General features: G+C 45.6%; 2 protein-coding genes across 2 annotated transcripts; both read right to left on the reverse strand.

Annotated features, from left to right (window-relative positions):
- Positions 1-2,517: 2,517 nt before the first annotated feature.
- Positions 2,518-3,444, reverse strand: LOC101476127 (olfactory receptor 4S2-like). The gene has a single exon (XM_004572610.1). The coding sequence runs from the start codon at positions 3,442-3,444 to the stop codon at positions 2,518-2,520; it is 927 nt and encodes a 308-aa protein (XP_004572667.1).
- An 11,725-nt stretch (positions 3,445-15,169) lies between these two features.
- On the reverse strand, positions 15,170-16,096 carry LOC106675685 (olfactory receptor 11A1-like). Its single transcript, XM_014410825.2, has one exon. It carries the CDS (start codon positions 16,094-16,096, stop codon positions 15,170-15,172), a length of 927 nt encoding a protein of 308 aa, XP_014266311.2.
- Positions 16,097-16,666: the final 570 nt, after the last annotated feature.

Genomic DNA, 16,666 nt, shown 5'->3' on the forward strand with positions numbered 1-16,666 from the left:
CAATTTAAAAAGAAAAGTAGAGTAGAGAAGTGAGGTGAGGTGCTGACGGCTTTCTGTCGGGTCTGTTTGGACCCAGAAAAACAGACTTTGAGGATCCTCATGTAGGTGTAAAGCAGCGGTTCCCAAACCTTTTTGCAAACATTCAGTAAACAATTAAGCAAATACAAGTAACGCTGTGGCCACGTTATTGTTTACATGAGATGAATCACAGAATGGCAGATAGAGACGAAATACTGTTAATCTGACTGTCTGCAGGTTTTACACGCAGTTACTGTCCCTCCATCTACAAAGGCAGAGGCGTCACGGTGTCATTATTTTACTGTAGTTGTTTTTTCCTGTGTAATAATGTCAACATTGCATCAATACATTTTTCAAAAAATGTCTCTCTGTGCAAAATGGGTTTAAAAACATAAACAGCTGTGGGATCCTGTTTGTCCGTGATTTGAACGGGGGAGCAAAGCGTGGCAGGATCAGCCTGATGTTATTTGTGTCCAGCTGTAACTTTACTGTATAAAGAGCAAACATCTCCAACATGTCAGGAGTCGTTAGTCACTACAACAAGTGTTTGAACTAAAGATCAAGAATGTGCAACCCCATCATAAGACCCCCACGGTGTGCTGCAAACTCTGTGTCTCTGTGTGTGTGTATGCACGTGCACGTGAGTGCCTGTGTGTCTATGTGAGTGCACGTGAGTGAGTGTGCATGTAGGTGTGGGTGTGTCGTAACAGTCAAAGCACTGTGTGTGTGTGTGTGTGTGTGTGTCTGTATACGTGACTTCCTGGGGTCATAAAAGTAATCTCCTCACCCAAGCTACACCAGATTCCTCTACACAACATAGAAAACACAGTTAACATATTAGAAACACTGAGACTCCCACTCTGCATCCACTGGGCCAGTGGCCTCTTGTTGACTTACATTTACAGATCAGGTGGAGAGTCTCCTGCAAACCTGCTTCTAAGTTTAGAACAATTATGAGTTTTATTAAAGGTACAAGCATCAGCAACCCCCAACTGTAGCTTCCTGTCTCCTTCTATGGCAGGCTGACCCCAGTGTCCATAAATTCCTTTCCTTCTAAACAATTACACTCTCAGGCTACAGCTAAGCCAAACTAAAACACAGACCAATCCTTCCTTATTCCTCTGATCTAAACAAATTTAGCACATCATATTATAATAATTATTTTCTTGAGCTAATCTGAAGGCCACATGAAGTTTGGCTCCGCAAAAAGTTGGTGACCTCTGCACACTGTGCATCTCAGCATCCACTGACCCCACTCTGTGATTTTACATGGCCATCATGGCTGAGCTGCTGTTGTTCCCAATCACTTCCACTTGGTTATTATCCCACTAACATCTCACTGTGGAATTTTTAGTTGCGCAGGTGTCGTCCTATCACAGTAACACACTGGAGTTCACTGAGCTCCTGAGAGCGAACCATTCATTCACAGTGAATTCAGTGATTTGGATGGGGGAGTAAACGTGTATTAGATGTATTATTGTGTATAATTACTAACACCTCTATGTGTTATCGTAGGATTTACCTTACATTATAAAGCACTTGGACATAACTGTTATTGTGATGTGACACTATAAATAAAATGTAACTGGACTAAGTATCTATTAATGTTGTTGTGGCTACATAAGTGGAAAAAAATAAGCATTTCAATGACAGGGTCAGAGGTTTTACTCCCGGCCCAGACCTTTGTGATAAATGACTTTAATTACAACCTAACCCCATATACATGTGCCGAGCTGGAAGCTTCTACACTGTATCCCACTCCCCAGTTTTAAACCATCACAGATTTAACAGTTTTTATGGAAAACCATTTTTAAGGGAACCATCATGGATTCTTGTGATGGATGTTTCTACCAATGTTTCTGTGAGTGTCTATCAGGCCAGCTTGAACTATTGAGGTCACCGTTGATCGCTGTTCAGCTCCACATTTGTAATCACGGTGTTGCAAGAATTCAGCTGCCTCAGCAGAGTACTGTGACCACTGATAAACCTGCAGCTGCACAATGCTGTTCATTAACACGGCATATTATAATCAGCAATTAAAAGACAAAGATGAAGGCGCTTCCAAAGAATACTTTATTGGATTTCTTTTAATTTTAAATTAAAATGTTTCCATTCATTTATCCTGTTCGTTGAGACTTTTATGGACCGTTGTTTCCTCTAGTTTACAAAATCCTTGATTCATCATTGAGACTAGAAAAGTTTTACATAAACACCACGCTATGTACCATTCTGACTAATGTGCTTAAATATGTTTTATTCTCTGTTATGTGAGAATTGATTGTGTAAATAAATGTTTCATTTATAAGATTTCTAAATATCCTTATTGTGAAAGATTAGCATTTCATATTATTCAAAGTGACAATATGTGACAAAGATTTAAATAAACTAGTTTTGTTTGAACTTGTTTTGAAAAATGTAAATGTAATGCCTGTTACAGTCACACATATTCCAAACAGTTCCAGAAATCAACTTAGTAAAGTATCTATTAACTTTTTAAATTCATATCTTACCAAATAAAAGACTTTTACATATGAGTCGGATTTTGGTTAGTTTGAGTCCGTACAGGACGGGGTTGAAAGCTGGTTGGCAAGTGAGAAAATATATTGATAGGAAAATGCGTAAAATCATGGGAGCTCTGCTCAGGTTAAACCTGCTCTGCACTATTTCAAAGAAGCAACCAAATGAAAAGTTGAGCAGAGAAGCGAGGTGAGGCGTGCAGGTGCTGACGGCTTTCTGCCGGGTCTGTTTGGATCCAGAAAAACACACTTTAAGAATCTTAACATAAGTGAACAAGTTTAGCAATGCAAGACCAATTAGTACAGTGAATGTGTACATGAGTCCATAGATGTTATTAATTGTTGTGTCAAAGCAGGCCAGTTTCACGACAGAGTAATTGTTGCAGTACAGTGTGTCAACAGTGTGTCCACAGAGCTGCAGTGAGGCATTCAGTGATATCATCACGACTATATTCAGAATAGGGAACAGCCATGTGAGAACGATGAGCTTGGCAACCTTGTTAAACGTCATATGTGTGTGATACTGTAGAGGACAGCAGATAGCAAGATACCTGTCATAAGACATGATGGCTAAGTTATAAAACTCTACATTTGCATAAGTGTACAGACAGAAGATCTGCAGGAAGCAGAGAGGAGCAGAAACAGTGTGAACATCAGAGAGGATCTGAAGCAGGAGGAACGGAAACAGCCCTGTGCTACCATACAGCTCATTCACAAACAGGCTGCACAGAAACATGTACATAGGTTCATGTAAGCTTCTGTTCACACAGATAACCACAATCAGCAGCAGGTTAGATCCAAATATAAACACATACAGAGACATGACAATAGTGAAATATAAGTATTTGAATGGCCCAGTGTCAAAGTAGGCACTGAAAGTGAAATATGAAACCTGTGAAAGGTTCGTCATGATCAACAGTTTGCTTCTCGGAACTATGAAAGTTAAACGAGGATCACAGTGTTATTTAATAGAACTGCCAAACAAAAGTAGTTTTCAGTCTACTTACAGCATGTTGCAGAAGTGAATTAGCATAAAACTGACTGACATGCAGACGTTCCTTCATTTAAACTCTTCAACCGGGTGATGTAATAGTCTGAGCTCATTGCCAACGGACCCTAATTGTGTCTCACCGCTACTCTCAGCATGAAAACAACTTTTGCTGAAATACAAAAAACTGTAATTCTAAACTTATTAAAGGGTTTTATATGTGGAGCTGTTATATTTCTATAATTTTTGATCTTTTGATTGGCTGATATGTTTCAGTGTGAATGCCAAAATTATATAGTTTAACATTCAGCACTGCCCATCCGCCACCTAGTCTGGATCTTTGTAATATATCCCACTTTATACGTGAATGCCTGTTAATCCATATGAATGACTCGAGCAGAGCACTTTTTTCCAGTAATCGACTGGGGGGGGGGGGGCTAAAGGAAACATTGAACTTATAAAATGAATTCTTGGTAATACATTCATTTTAACTACAGCGATCCGAGCTGGCACTGACGCATGCGTCCATCTATTAACATCCTTTTCTATCTTTTTAAAAATATCACAGCAGTTGTTCTTAACAAAAGAGGCTACAGACATCACTACCTAAGTACCTAAATAATTAACCTGTCCTACAATGTTTATATCTGGTGGGGTATTGAGAGTGTTCCAGTCTAATTTGAGTAACATAAGAGCAGATTTCCCGAGGTTAATCTTAAAACCTGATAGCTTACCAAAAGTATCTATTAAGTTCAATAGTGTGGGTAAGGTCGACTGGATAGCCGACATGTCGTCCGACAGACATCATCGGCATATAATGAAATATGGTGTTTTGTACACCCTATAGAAACAGGGATGAAGGTGTTGTTTTGCCGTGTTGACTGTGCTAAGGGTTCTATAAAAAGGTTAAAGGAGTGGGGAGAGTTGACATCTGTTAGGTTTATATTGCTGGATTGTCATTTATGCTTAGAAATATTTACTCATATATGCTTACAGTTATATAATCAATTGCATATTGATAGGATGTCTGATCCTTAGCAGCCTGCAAAGACTCTGTGTGCCTCCCAGAGCACTCTGGCATACACACACATCTTAAGGTCACAAGAGAGGTCGTACCTTCTCTTACTGCAGGCATGTCCAAAGTCCGGCCCGCGGCCCAATCACGGCCCACAGCTTCAGTCTAATTATGTGTAATTTATGGCTCACTTTCTAAGTCTGAATAAATAAATCCTGGCTTTAAAGGTGTAGTTCCTTTTTTCACCACATGGTGGCTGCACATTTTTTCTGCTACTTGCGCCTGTGCGGCGAGCCCGCCCTTCTCTGCTCATTTCTGCCATGGCGACTGTACAAAAAAAGAGAAAGGTTGATGGTGAGGGCCGCTGCTTTCAGGAGCGGTGGGAATTGCAGTATTTTTTTACTGAAATTCGAGGCAATTGTGTTTGCCTGATTTGTAAAGACACTGTTGCCTTGTTTAAGGATTTTAACATTAGGAGACACTACGAGACTAAACATGCTGCAACATATAACAAGCTAACAAGGAGTGAGCGCGCTGAAAAAGTGAAGCAACTCCAAGCTGCTCTGGCTTCGCAACAGCGGTTTTTCATGCGGGCCTGTGAGACACATGAAAATATCATGAAAGCCAGCTACGAAGTGGCTATGTTAATAGCGAAACATGGCAAACCTTTCACTGAAGGTACGTTTGTCAAAGACTGTGTCATGAAAATGGTGGAGAACATTTGCCCCGAGTGGAAGCAAGAATTTCTGAATGCTTGCTTGGCACGCAACACTGTGGCACGAAGAGGTGAGGATATATCGTCAGACATTCACAGACAGCTGCGGGACAGAGGAGTGGATTTTGATTATTTCTCATTAGCCTGTGATGAAAGCACCGATGCATCTGACACCGCGCAACTGCTGATTCTTTTATGAGGAGTCGACGACAAGATGAACGTGACAGAGGAGCTGCTGGATCTCAAAAGCCTTAAGGGTCAAACCAGAGGATTGGATTTATTCATTTCTGTTTGTGAAGCTGTTGATGATATGAAGCTACCATGGAGTGAAGTTTCTGGGATCATTACTGATGGTGCACCTGCCGTGGCTGGTGAGCGAAGCGGATTGTCCACACTGATCTGCAATAAAGTCAGCAAACAAGCAGGTAACGGTGTTAAACTTCACTGTATCATTCATCAGCAGGCTCTCTGTGCCAAACATCTCAAATTTGATGATGTTATGAAACCAGTAGCAAAGACAGTCAACTGTATTCGCTCTAAAGCTCTGTACCACCGACAGTTTCAGGAGTTTCTGCACGACATCCAGGCTGAATATGGTGACTTAATTTATTACAATGATGTGAGGTGGCTCGCATCAAGTCCTTTGGAACCAAACTGCAACTTTTCCAAAGACACTTGTCCCTAACAGAGCCACTTCCCAGCTTTGAAAGAGGTTATTGACAGTTTCCCAGAGGACATTAATGTTCAAATGAAGAGGTACGCAACAGCTATCGCGTCTCTTTCTGGAGAATTTAACAAACGCTTTCAGGACTTTGCAGCTATTGAAAAAGACATGCTGCTTTTCTCATCTCCCTTCTCCGTGGACCCTGATGATGCTCCAGCTTCAGCTGGAGCTCATTGAACTGCAGTGTGACGATGAGTGGAAAACGCCGGCAGTCTTCTCTTGTTGACTTTTATCGGCAGCTAGACAAAGACAGGTTTCCTGAAGTGCGATCTCTTGCCAAGAAAATGCTGAGCTTATTTGGTTCCACATATTTGTGTGAGCAAACTTTCTCTGTCATGAACTTAAACAAGAACCGATTGAGATCAAGGATGAGTGACTCCCACTTGCGTGATATTTTACGCATCTCAACCACTGCCCTCAAACCAGACCTAATTGCTTTACTAAAATCTAGATCTCAGTATCACCCCTCTCATTAGTCCAGGGATGCCCAAATTCTGTGCTGGAGAGCTGCTATGCATGTTTTAGTTCCTTCTGGTTTAGCACAGTTGAATCAAATGAAGAGCAGGCCTCCAGGAGTGACATCCCTGCATTACTCATGTGTTCCTGAACAGTAAAAAGCATAAAGCATGCTAATGCAATCCACAAAAGGAAACGTATTTTGTTAAACTCTTAAGATTTGGTTTTAACTGTTGATGTTATGCTCTTAATTCATAGTTGAGTGTGTTGTGTACATATTGTGTAAATTTACAAATGTGGTTATTTCTTGCGGCAAGTGAACTTCCAGTTGTGCAATCTTCCAGTAGATGTGAAAAACTTTGGCTTCCTGAATAGTCTTGCAAAAGTCAAGGGCGAAATTCACTTTAAAAAAACGTTATTGATAACAGAACACTTTGCATTACTTATAACTCCTGTTTAAATGTTCATTAGGCAAAGATATGGCAAACTCATGGAAATTTAGGGTATTCTATACAGTTTGTTCACTGTTGTCTGACTCTCCAGATATAAATGAAAGGCGGAATTGTGTCTTTAGAGTTGTAAATGCTTGAGTGTCTTTTATTTAGGTACATTTCTATTTTAAAAATAAAGGTAATTGTGACTATTAAAACTGTTCTTCATTATATTTTCATGTAACTTTGTTATGAAAAAGAAAGTCAAAAGGAACCATTGGCCCCCAGGCATCTTCACTTTATAAAATTTGGCCCTATTTGCAAAAAGTTTGGACACCCCGTCTTACTGATTTATGGTATTGGAGGCCACCTACTCTGTGTCTGGTTAAGTATAAGAGCCCTTTGTTTAGGTGGACGGATGGACTCCTGGCACCAGCTTTAGGGAGTCCAGCGTCATATCTTGACACACACACACACAAACACACACGCATCCCTACACGACATACGGACAAGGTACACTCTCTTCACATGTATGCCTATGTAAGACGTCATATGTTAATGAACTTATGCATAGTCATGAAACTGCAATACAGAGCAGTGCTACGAGGGAGCAGACGAGAGCAACTGGGGTCAAGCGAAGGAACAGCGCTCGTCAGCCCTCCCTCGTGCACGAGTAACACAAAGAACTTTGGTGACTTGCGTCCTGCTTTTGCTGTTGTAGTAGAATTGTCTCGTTCCAGCGGTGGGACAGAACCATCAACATCCCTGTCTTGTCCTGTGAAATATACTAAATGTAGATGAGGGACTTTCACCAATACAGACATTGGCTGAAGGCTCGGTGTATAAAATTTTTATCATCTTAATAACTTTTGGGCCAAAGTTAAATTTTCTAATACTTTCTACAAAAACCTCCACTCCACTTGGTCAAATGCATTCTGGACGTTCATAAAGAAAAGACCAATCAGAGATCGGGACCTACTAGATTCATCAGTAATATGGCCTTAGTCGGAAATAGGTCGATAGTTATTGCACTCCAGGGGATCCTTGCCTTACCAGACTTTGGCAAGACTGTTATTAAGGCTGTACTAAAGGTTGTTTAGTCCCACACATGGGAAATTTGTTTTGTTACAGCAGACAGTGGACAGTGCATAGTTAGATCGCAAAAATAAGTAAAACACTGGAATAGGATAAGAATAAGATACTGTACACAATACATTAGAATAAAATAAAATAAAATACTATATACAACTGAGTATAATACAACATTGTCAGAAAAAGAATATTGCACTTAGTGTTATTGCTATTGCACATGTGGAGTCTGACAGTAGCTGGAAGGAGACCTGCGTCCCACATGCCAGGTGGGTGCCGCAGCCACTGAAGGAGCTGCTCAGTGCTGTCAGAGTCTGCTGCATGGGCTGGGAGATGTTGTCCAACAGGGATGACAGCTTAGCCACCGTTCTCCTGTCACTCACCACCTCCACTGGGTCCAGAGGGCACCTGTGTCCCCCTGTGTCCCCCTGTGTCACCCTGTGTTCCACAGTGTCCTGTTCCTCGTCTGCGTCTCTCTACTTCTCATCCCTTTATCGTATGCTCCCAGGTCTGTTATTTTTAGTTCCCCCAGTTTAGGTGTCTTCAGTTATTTGTCATGCCCCACTGCTTGTTTGCCACTACACCTTTGTAAATAAACCTCACTAGCATTTCATCCACTGCCTGCATCTTGGGTCCTTCTTCCAACTCCACACGGCTCGCCTCGGCAGCCGTGACAGTACGAACCGGCCACAATGGACCCAGCAGCATTCAACCCGCCCGAGGAGCTCCGGGAGGATATTATTTATTCTGTGGACCGTCTAATTAATTTATGGCTGGGGCATGAGGAGAAGGGATTCCGCCAAGCCATAACTAATCGATTGGAGCGACTGGTTTCCGGTCTCCCCAGGCTGCTCAGCTCACTCCACCCACTTGTTCAGAATTTCTTTCTGAACGAGCTGCACCTTCACCCCCCTACCGCTCGTCTGCTCAGCCCACCGGAGGATAAGCAGTCTGAACTGCCGGATGTGGAGTTACCCGGCCTGTCGGAGCGTTCTCCGAGGAGGAAGCAACGTTCGCGTTGTAGGCGCCTCACCCCACAGCCGGGTGGTGGGACTTCAGAACTGCCAGCTGTGGTGAGTGAAAAAGACACTCTTTCTGTTTCTCCAGACTTTGGGACTGTTAATTCTGGGGCTGTGTTTATTCAGTTAGCCGCCCGGCCTCAAGCTCAGTTAGCCGCCCGGCCTCAAACTCAGTTAGCCGCCCGGCCTCAAGCTCAGTCTCCAATTCCACCACCGTCGTCATCCCAACCATTATTTCAGTCACCCTCAGTTCAGCCTCCTGTTCAGCAGCCACTAGCCCTGCATCCTGTGTCACTTGCTACTCCGGTACGACAAGCTCAGTCAAATCAATCTGAAAGGAACTGTGTTTCGTCCGTTTGTTCTAAGCAGAGAGACGAACCTAATAATAACGTAATCATTCCTAAAAAGCTGGCTAGTTCAGAGACTGTGATGCGCTCCAGGGCCTCCCCAGAGGCTGAGTTTCAGCCCTCAGCCCACTCTGGACCCCTGGAGGCTAGGAACCCAGCTGAGGACTGCACCCGTCTGTCACTGCCTGAGCAGAGTCAATGCTCTGCGCAGCTGCAGTCTGCTATGTGTTTGCCAGAGGCCACTGTGGCTGCTGGTCCTGTTCTGTCCCTGCCAGAGGCCCGTGCGCCTGCTGGTTTTGTCCTTTGTGTTCCAGGGGCCCCTGTACCCACTGGTCCTGAGACTGTTCTCGCTGGAGGGCCCGAGGAGCCCGTCCAGCCTTTTGCCTCGTCAGCTGGAGGGCCCGAGGAGCCCGTCCAGCCACCAGCTGCTCCACCAGCAGCCTCATCCACGCTTGCAGTGCCTCCGTCTCCAGCTTCCACGCCGCCGCCAGCTGCAGCCTCATCAGCGCCGCCTGGTCCAGCTTCAGCATCCTCATCAGCGTCGCCTGGTCCAGCTTCAGCAGCTTCATCCTCGCCTGGTCCGGCCTCAGCAGCTTCATCCTCGCCCGCCTCGCCTGGTCCGGCTTCAGCCTCTGCCTCAGCTTCTGCCTTGTCTGGTCCAGCCTCCGCCTCGCCTGGTGCCGCAGGGATCACGCTACCTTCAGGTCCCAAACTGCCGCCTCAACATCATCGAGCATTTGTCAGGCCGCTTGTTGGGCATCATCACCACCGTGGCCGCCCTCCGGACTTCTGTTGCCGCCCCCGCCTTCTGCATGGACGACCTCCTACACGCCGCCACTGCCTTCCGCATGGCCGGCCTCCAGACTTGCATTCCCGCCGCCGTTGCCGTCCGCACGGTCGGCCCCCAGAACTGCATTCGCGCCGCTGTTGCCGTCCGCACGGTCGGCCCCCAGAACTGTTTCCACGCCACTGCCTACTGCGTGGCCGGCCTCCGGACCTGCCCCACTGCCGCTGCCATTCGCATGGTCGGCCTCCGGAACTGAACTGTTTTGGCCTCCTGCACTGTCGGCTCCCTGAACTTGGCCATCTGGGCCTTTTTTGGACTCTGTCCCTCCGTCCTGGACCCTCTCCGCCCGCCCTGGTCGGGTCGTTTTCTGTTTTGTTTTGGTCCGTTTTTGTGTTTCTGCTGGGCTGTCTGGAGCCAGCCCTTGAGGGGGGGGGGGGGGGGGGGGGGGTACTGTCATGGTCCTGGGTCGGTGACCCAGTGCTTTTAGTTTGTTATCATTTTCTAGTTTATTATGATGATGATGATGATTATTGTTTGAGTTCTATGTGTTATATTCGGTCTGCCTTTGAGTCTGAGTCTGTATCTCTGTCTATGGTGTCACCCCGTCTGTTTGTGAAGCTGTCTGTTTAGTTCTGTGTCTTGTTTGGTTCCCCGTGTTTGAGTTTCCTGTTTTATTGTGAAGGTCTCTGTCTGATGTGAGTGTGTTCAGTTTACGTTTCCCCTGTCCCGTCAGCTCCGATTCCTCCCAGCTGTGTTGCCCTCCTGTCTCTCATCCCCTGATTACTGGAGTGTGTATTTAAGCCCTGTGTGTTCTCCTGCCTGTTGCCCGTTCATCTGTGTTACTTCGTGTCAGTCTGTGTTACCCGGTGTCCTGTTCCTCGTCTGCGTCTCTCTGCTTCTCATCCCTTTATCGTATGCTCGCAGGTCTGTTATTTTTAGTTCCCCCAGTTTAGGTGTCTTCAGTTATTTGTCATGCCCCACTGCTTGTTTGCCACTACACCTTTGTAAATAAACCTCACTAGCATTTCATCCACTGCCTGCATCTTGGGTCCTTCTTCCAACTCCACACGGCTCGCCTCTGCAGCCATGACATTTTCAGTCTCTTCCTGTCCACAGCAGAGATACTGCCACACCAGCAGACCACACCTTAAAAGATGGCTGAGGCCACCACAGAGTCATAGAAGCTCTTCAGGAGTGGGCCCTTCACTCCAAAAGACCTAAGCCTCCTCTCCAGGAACAGCCTGCTCTGCCCTTTGCCAGCAATATGGACTAAGCTATCACAACAGTTAAACACAGGGATTGATGGACACCAAAGCTGAATGAGATTGTATCTTTTCACCAACTCCATAAAACATATAGACTGGTTCGGCAAACTCCCACACACCCTGAAATATCCTTTACAGAACAAAGAGCTTGTCCATTGTTCCATGACCAGGATGAAAACTCCATTGTTTGTCTTTCTTCCCAGTACCCTGCCATCAAAATTCCCAGGAGACTGAGGAGACTGAGGAGTGTGATGCCGCTGTAATTAGAGTGCAGAGTGTGAAGATGGCGCCCGTGCGGTCGGCTGCCGTCACGACTGCTCCGACCACCTTTTCTTTGTTTTTGTTTTTTAAGTTAGTTTTCAGCGTTTCTAAATCGGCAAAATCATCACCACTGGGTACATTAGGTATGACAGAGACACTCTTGTTTCTATTGGTATACAATGTACTCACAATTTAAAGTTTTTAACTCCGGATCCGAGCTGGCCGAGTGAGATCTTGAGGGAGAACAAAGGACGTGACGCGAAGCGGCAGCCTCGAGGGAAACGAGCCGGCGTCAGGAACAGGCTGAGAGCTCGTGCACACCGCACACCTCTGCCTAGCATCCTGCTCGCCAACGTCCAGTCACTGGAGAACAAGCTTGACGACCTCAGGGCCAGGATAAAGTTCCAGAGAGACATTCGGGACTGCAATCTCCTCTGCTTCACCGAGACATGGCTGAACCCAGCGGTGCCGGACCACGCCATCCAGCCGGCCGAGTTCTTCTCGGTTCACCGCATGGACAGGACACGGGACTCGGGGAAGTCAAGGGGAGGCGGCGTGTGTTTAATGGTGAACAACAACTGGTGCAACAGTGCGAACGTTGTTCCTCTCACACGCTCCTGCACACCAAATCTGGAACTACTGTCCATCATGTGTCGTCCTTTTTATCTACCTCGGGAATTTACATCGGTCATTGTAAGTGCCGTTTATATTCCACCACAAGCGGACACGGTCACCGCCTTGTGCGAGCTGCATGAGGCACTCACACAGCACCAGACACAACACCGAGACGCTGCGCTTATTGTGACGGGGGACTTTAATAGCGCCAACCTCAAACGCGCAGCGCCGAACTTTTATCAACACATCACCTGCCCCACCAGAGGTGAAAGGACACTGGACCACTGCTACACTACGGTCAAGGACGGCTACAAGGCACAATCCCGCCCCCCGTTTGGCAAATCCGATCACGCTGCCATCTTCCTCATGCCAAAATACAAACAAAGGCTGAAACAGGAAGTTCCGGTTCAGAGGAAGGTCGCGCGCTGGACGGACCAATCGGTGGCCGCGTTACCGGACGCACTCAATGACGCAGACTGGGACATGTTCAGAAACAGCTCCAATGATGTCAACGTGTTTACGGAAGCGGTTGTGGGATTCATCGGGAAACTAGCGGATGATACCGTGGAGACAAAGACTATCACAACGTTTCCCAACCAGAAGCCGTGGGTGGATAAAACCATCCGCAACGCTCTGAGATCCCGCACCGCTGCCTACAACACGGGACTCATGACGGGGGACATGGACCCGTACAAAGCCGCGTCATATAACGTGCGGAGGGCGGTGAAAGAGGCGAAGCAGCGCTACGGGAGGAAACTAGAGTCACAACTCCAACAGAGTGACTCTAGGAGCCTGTGGCGGGGACTAAGGACAATAACGGACTATAAAGCACCAACAACCGGTATGACGAACGCGGCCGTGACTCTGGCAGACGAGCTGAACACTTTCTATGCTCGCTTCGAGGCTCCAGCTAAGGACTCCAATGATGCTAGTGCTAGCGGCGCTAACGGCTGCAGACAGGAAGATACTGCCAGCACCGGAAACGTGCTCGTCATCTCCGAGCATGAAGTAAGGAGAGCCTTCAAGAGAGTGAACACCAGGAAAGCAGCAGGACCAGACGGCATCCCAGGTCGTATCCTCAGAGACTGCGCATACCAGCTAGCTCCTGTGTTCACTGAGATATTCAACATCTCTTTATCTCAGTCGGTGATCCCCACATGCTTCAAAGAGTCCATCATTGTTCCTGTCCCGAAGAAACCCCACCCTGCTTCTCTCAATGACTATCGCCCTGTAGCCCTCACCTCAGTAGTGATGAAGTGCTTTGAACGCCTGGTCAGAGACTTCATCATTTCTTCACTACCAGACACACTGGACCCACTACAGTTCGCTTACCGTCCAAATCGTTCCACAGACGATGCCATCTCTCATCTCCTCCACACATCACTCACTCACTTGGACACTAGAAGGGGGAATTATGTTAAAATGCTCTTCATAGACTACAGCTCTGCATTTAACACCATAATTCCCTCCACACTCACCACCAAGCTGGAGCATCTGGGACTCAGCTCATCTATGTGTCAGTGGATCTCCAACTTCCTAACTGGCAGACCACAGGCAGTAAGGATGGGCGGACATGTCTCAGCCTCCACCACTCTCAGCACTGGAGCCCCCCAGGGGTGTGTTCTGAGCCCCCTGCTGTACTCTTTGTACACATATGACTGTGTGGCCACTACCAGCTCCACCACCATCATCAAGTTTGCTGACGACACCGTCGTGGTGGGCCTGATCTCTGATAACAACGAGACGGCCTACGTGAAGGAGATTAGGAATCTGGAGAACTGGTGCCAGAGGAACAACCTCCTTCTAAACGTCAGTAAGACAAAGGAGCTGATAATGGACTTCAGCACTAAGCAGGAAAGGAACTACCAGACCCCCGTCATCAACGAGTGCCCAGTGGAGAGAGTGGACAGCTTCAAATACCTCGGAGTTCACATCACGCAGGACCTGTCATGGTCCTGTCACATCAACACCGTGGTGAAAAAGGCCCGACAGCGTCTACCACCTCAGACGCTTGAGAGACTTCCAACTGCCCTCCAAGGTGCTCAGGAACTTTTACTCCTGCACCATAGAGAGCATCCTGGCGGGAAACATCTTAACCTGGTTCGGGAACAGCACCATGCAGGACAGACGAGCTCTACAGAGGGTTGTGCGGTCAGCTGAGCGCACCATCCGCTCCGAGCTCCCTGACCTGCACTCAATCTACAGCAGGCGGTGCTGGACCAAGGCCAGGAAGATGGTGAAGGACCTCAGCCATCCCAACAACAGACTGTTCTCTCTGCTGAGGTCAGGAAAGCGATTCCGCTCCCTGAAGACCAACACAGAGAGACTGAGGAGGAGCTTCTTCCCGCAGGCGATACGGTCTCTCAATCACACCACCACACAGTACTGACCCACACATACAGTTCTTACACACACACTGGACTTTCTGGACATTTATTTACACTTGTGGCCACTGCACAACTACACTGTGTGGTCATCTAATCGAATCACTTTATCACAAGTTACTTAAATAAATCACTTTAAGCATATTTGCACTGCACAAGACACTTACACATGTGGATTGCACAACCCTGGACATTATATTTCTTCATTAGCATTTAGTATTTGTACAGCTGCTGTTACTGTTCTATATTTCCTCATATATTCTTATATATGTTCTATATTGTGTATTTGTGTATTTTGTTGTACAGTTATTTTATTTTTAACTTAAATTTTTGAGAAAAATGAGAAAAAGAGAATAAACAAAGCAAAAATGAAAGTATTTGAAACATAGTTTTACGTTCTAAAATTATTTTATAGGCTAACAGTAAACTGTTTTCAAACACAGAGCATGAGCATATACAGAAGACAGAAGGAGCCTGGATCCTCTCCACGTTTCCTCTCTGCTGTTGGACTGACTGGTCCAAGTTCTAACATCAAGCATTTAGACTTTACTTAAGATTAGACCTTTATATATGATCCGGATTTTGGTCAGACTCAGTCCATAAAGTAAAGGATTACAGAGCGGTGGGCATATGAGCCAATATAATGATAAAAAAATACGCACCATATTTGGGACGTGTTTCATGTTAAGTCTGCTTTGTGCAATTTCAAAAAAGGCACTGCATGAATAGTTGAGCAGAGAAGCGAGGTGAGGCGTGCAGGTGCTGATGGCTTTCTGTCGGGTCTGTTTGGATCCAGAAAAACAGACTTTGAGGATCCTCATGTAGGTGTAGAGAATCAGAGTGACAGAGGATATTGTGGTGAGAGAAGTGGAAATAAGTCCACAGATGTTATTGACTGTGGTGTCAGAACAGGCCAGTTTAACAACAGAATAGTTGTCACAGTACACTTTGTTAATGATGTTCCCACACAGCTGCAGAGGAGCACTCAGAGAAATCAAAAGAGTGATTCCAAGAAATGAGGAAAACCACGTTAGAACAATGAGCATGGATACCTTGCATGGACTCATACGTGTGTGATATTGAAGAGGAAAACATATTGCAAGATATCTGTCATAAGACATGACGACTAAGTTAGCAAGCTCTGCAGTTCCATATGTGTGCACACAGAAGATCTGCAGGAAGCAGAGAGGAGCAGAAACAGTGTGAACATCAGAGAGGATCTGAACCAGGAGGGACGGAAACAGCCCTGTACTACCATACAGCTCATTCACAAACAGGCTGCACAGAAACATGTACATAGGTTCATGTAAGCTTCTGTTCACACAGATAACCACAATCAGCAGGACATTGACAGTAACAATAACAATATATAAAAATGCAACAACTGTGAAATATAAATATTTCAAAGCCCCGCTGTCGAGGTAGGCAGTGAGTGTGAAATATGAAACCTGTGAAGAGTTCATCATGATCCTCTTTTTGTTTTTACCATACATCACTTAAACTGTGCACAAACTGAGCTACATTTAAGGATGAGAATCACCCATCAGCGGCCTGATTGTAAGTCCCTCCCAACTGCACTGAATCACTTCTTGTTTTATCCTTTTCACTGCAGCAGTATGACGTCATCATCAGGGGAAAGACGGGATGACACTGACTTTTTTTAAAATTATATAGAATCTTAAAAAGCCATCATGACACGATGCCAATAAATACAAACCATAATTATTTAATTTCATATACACAATGTATATTCAAACAAGTTGTTTGCAAATAAATTAAAACGCTGGACGCAAAGAGTGTTTCGTAGCTGGACCTTTGTGCTAAACCACTTTGACCATTTTGAACACCATGTTCATTTATTATCATTAATTAATGGCAGGACTTCTTTAAGCAGTTTTGTAGGAATGGGGTATAAAAGACATGTTGATGGTTGGAGGAAGTAATTATTAAGGCCCACGGTGAAAAAATATAACAACAAATAAATCAGGTTTTTGAGTTTTCCAGCTAGGGTAGACAAGGCCAAGTGTCAGGCTTTC

The sequence above is a fragment of the Maylandia zebra genome, linkage group LG14, assembly GCF_041146795.1.
Source record: "Maylandia zebra isolate NMK-2024a linkage group LG14, Mzebra_GT3a, whole genome shotgun sequence".
In the NCBI taxonomy this organism is placed as follows: Eukaryota; Metazoa; Chordata; class Actinopteri; order Cichliformes; family Cichlidae; genus Maylandia; species Maylandia zebra.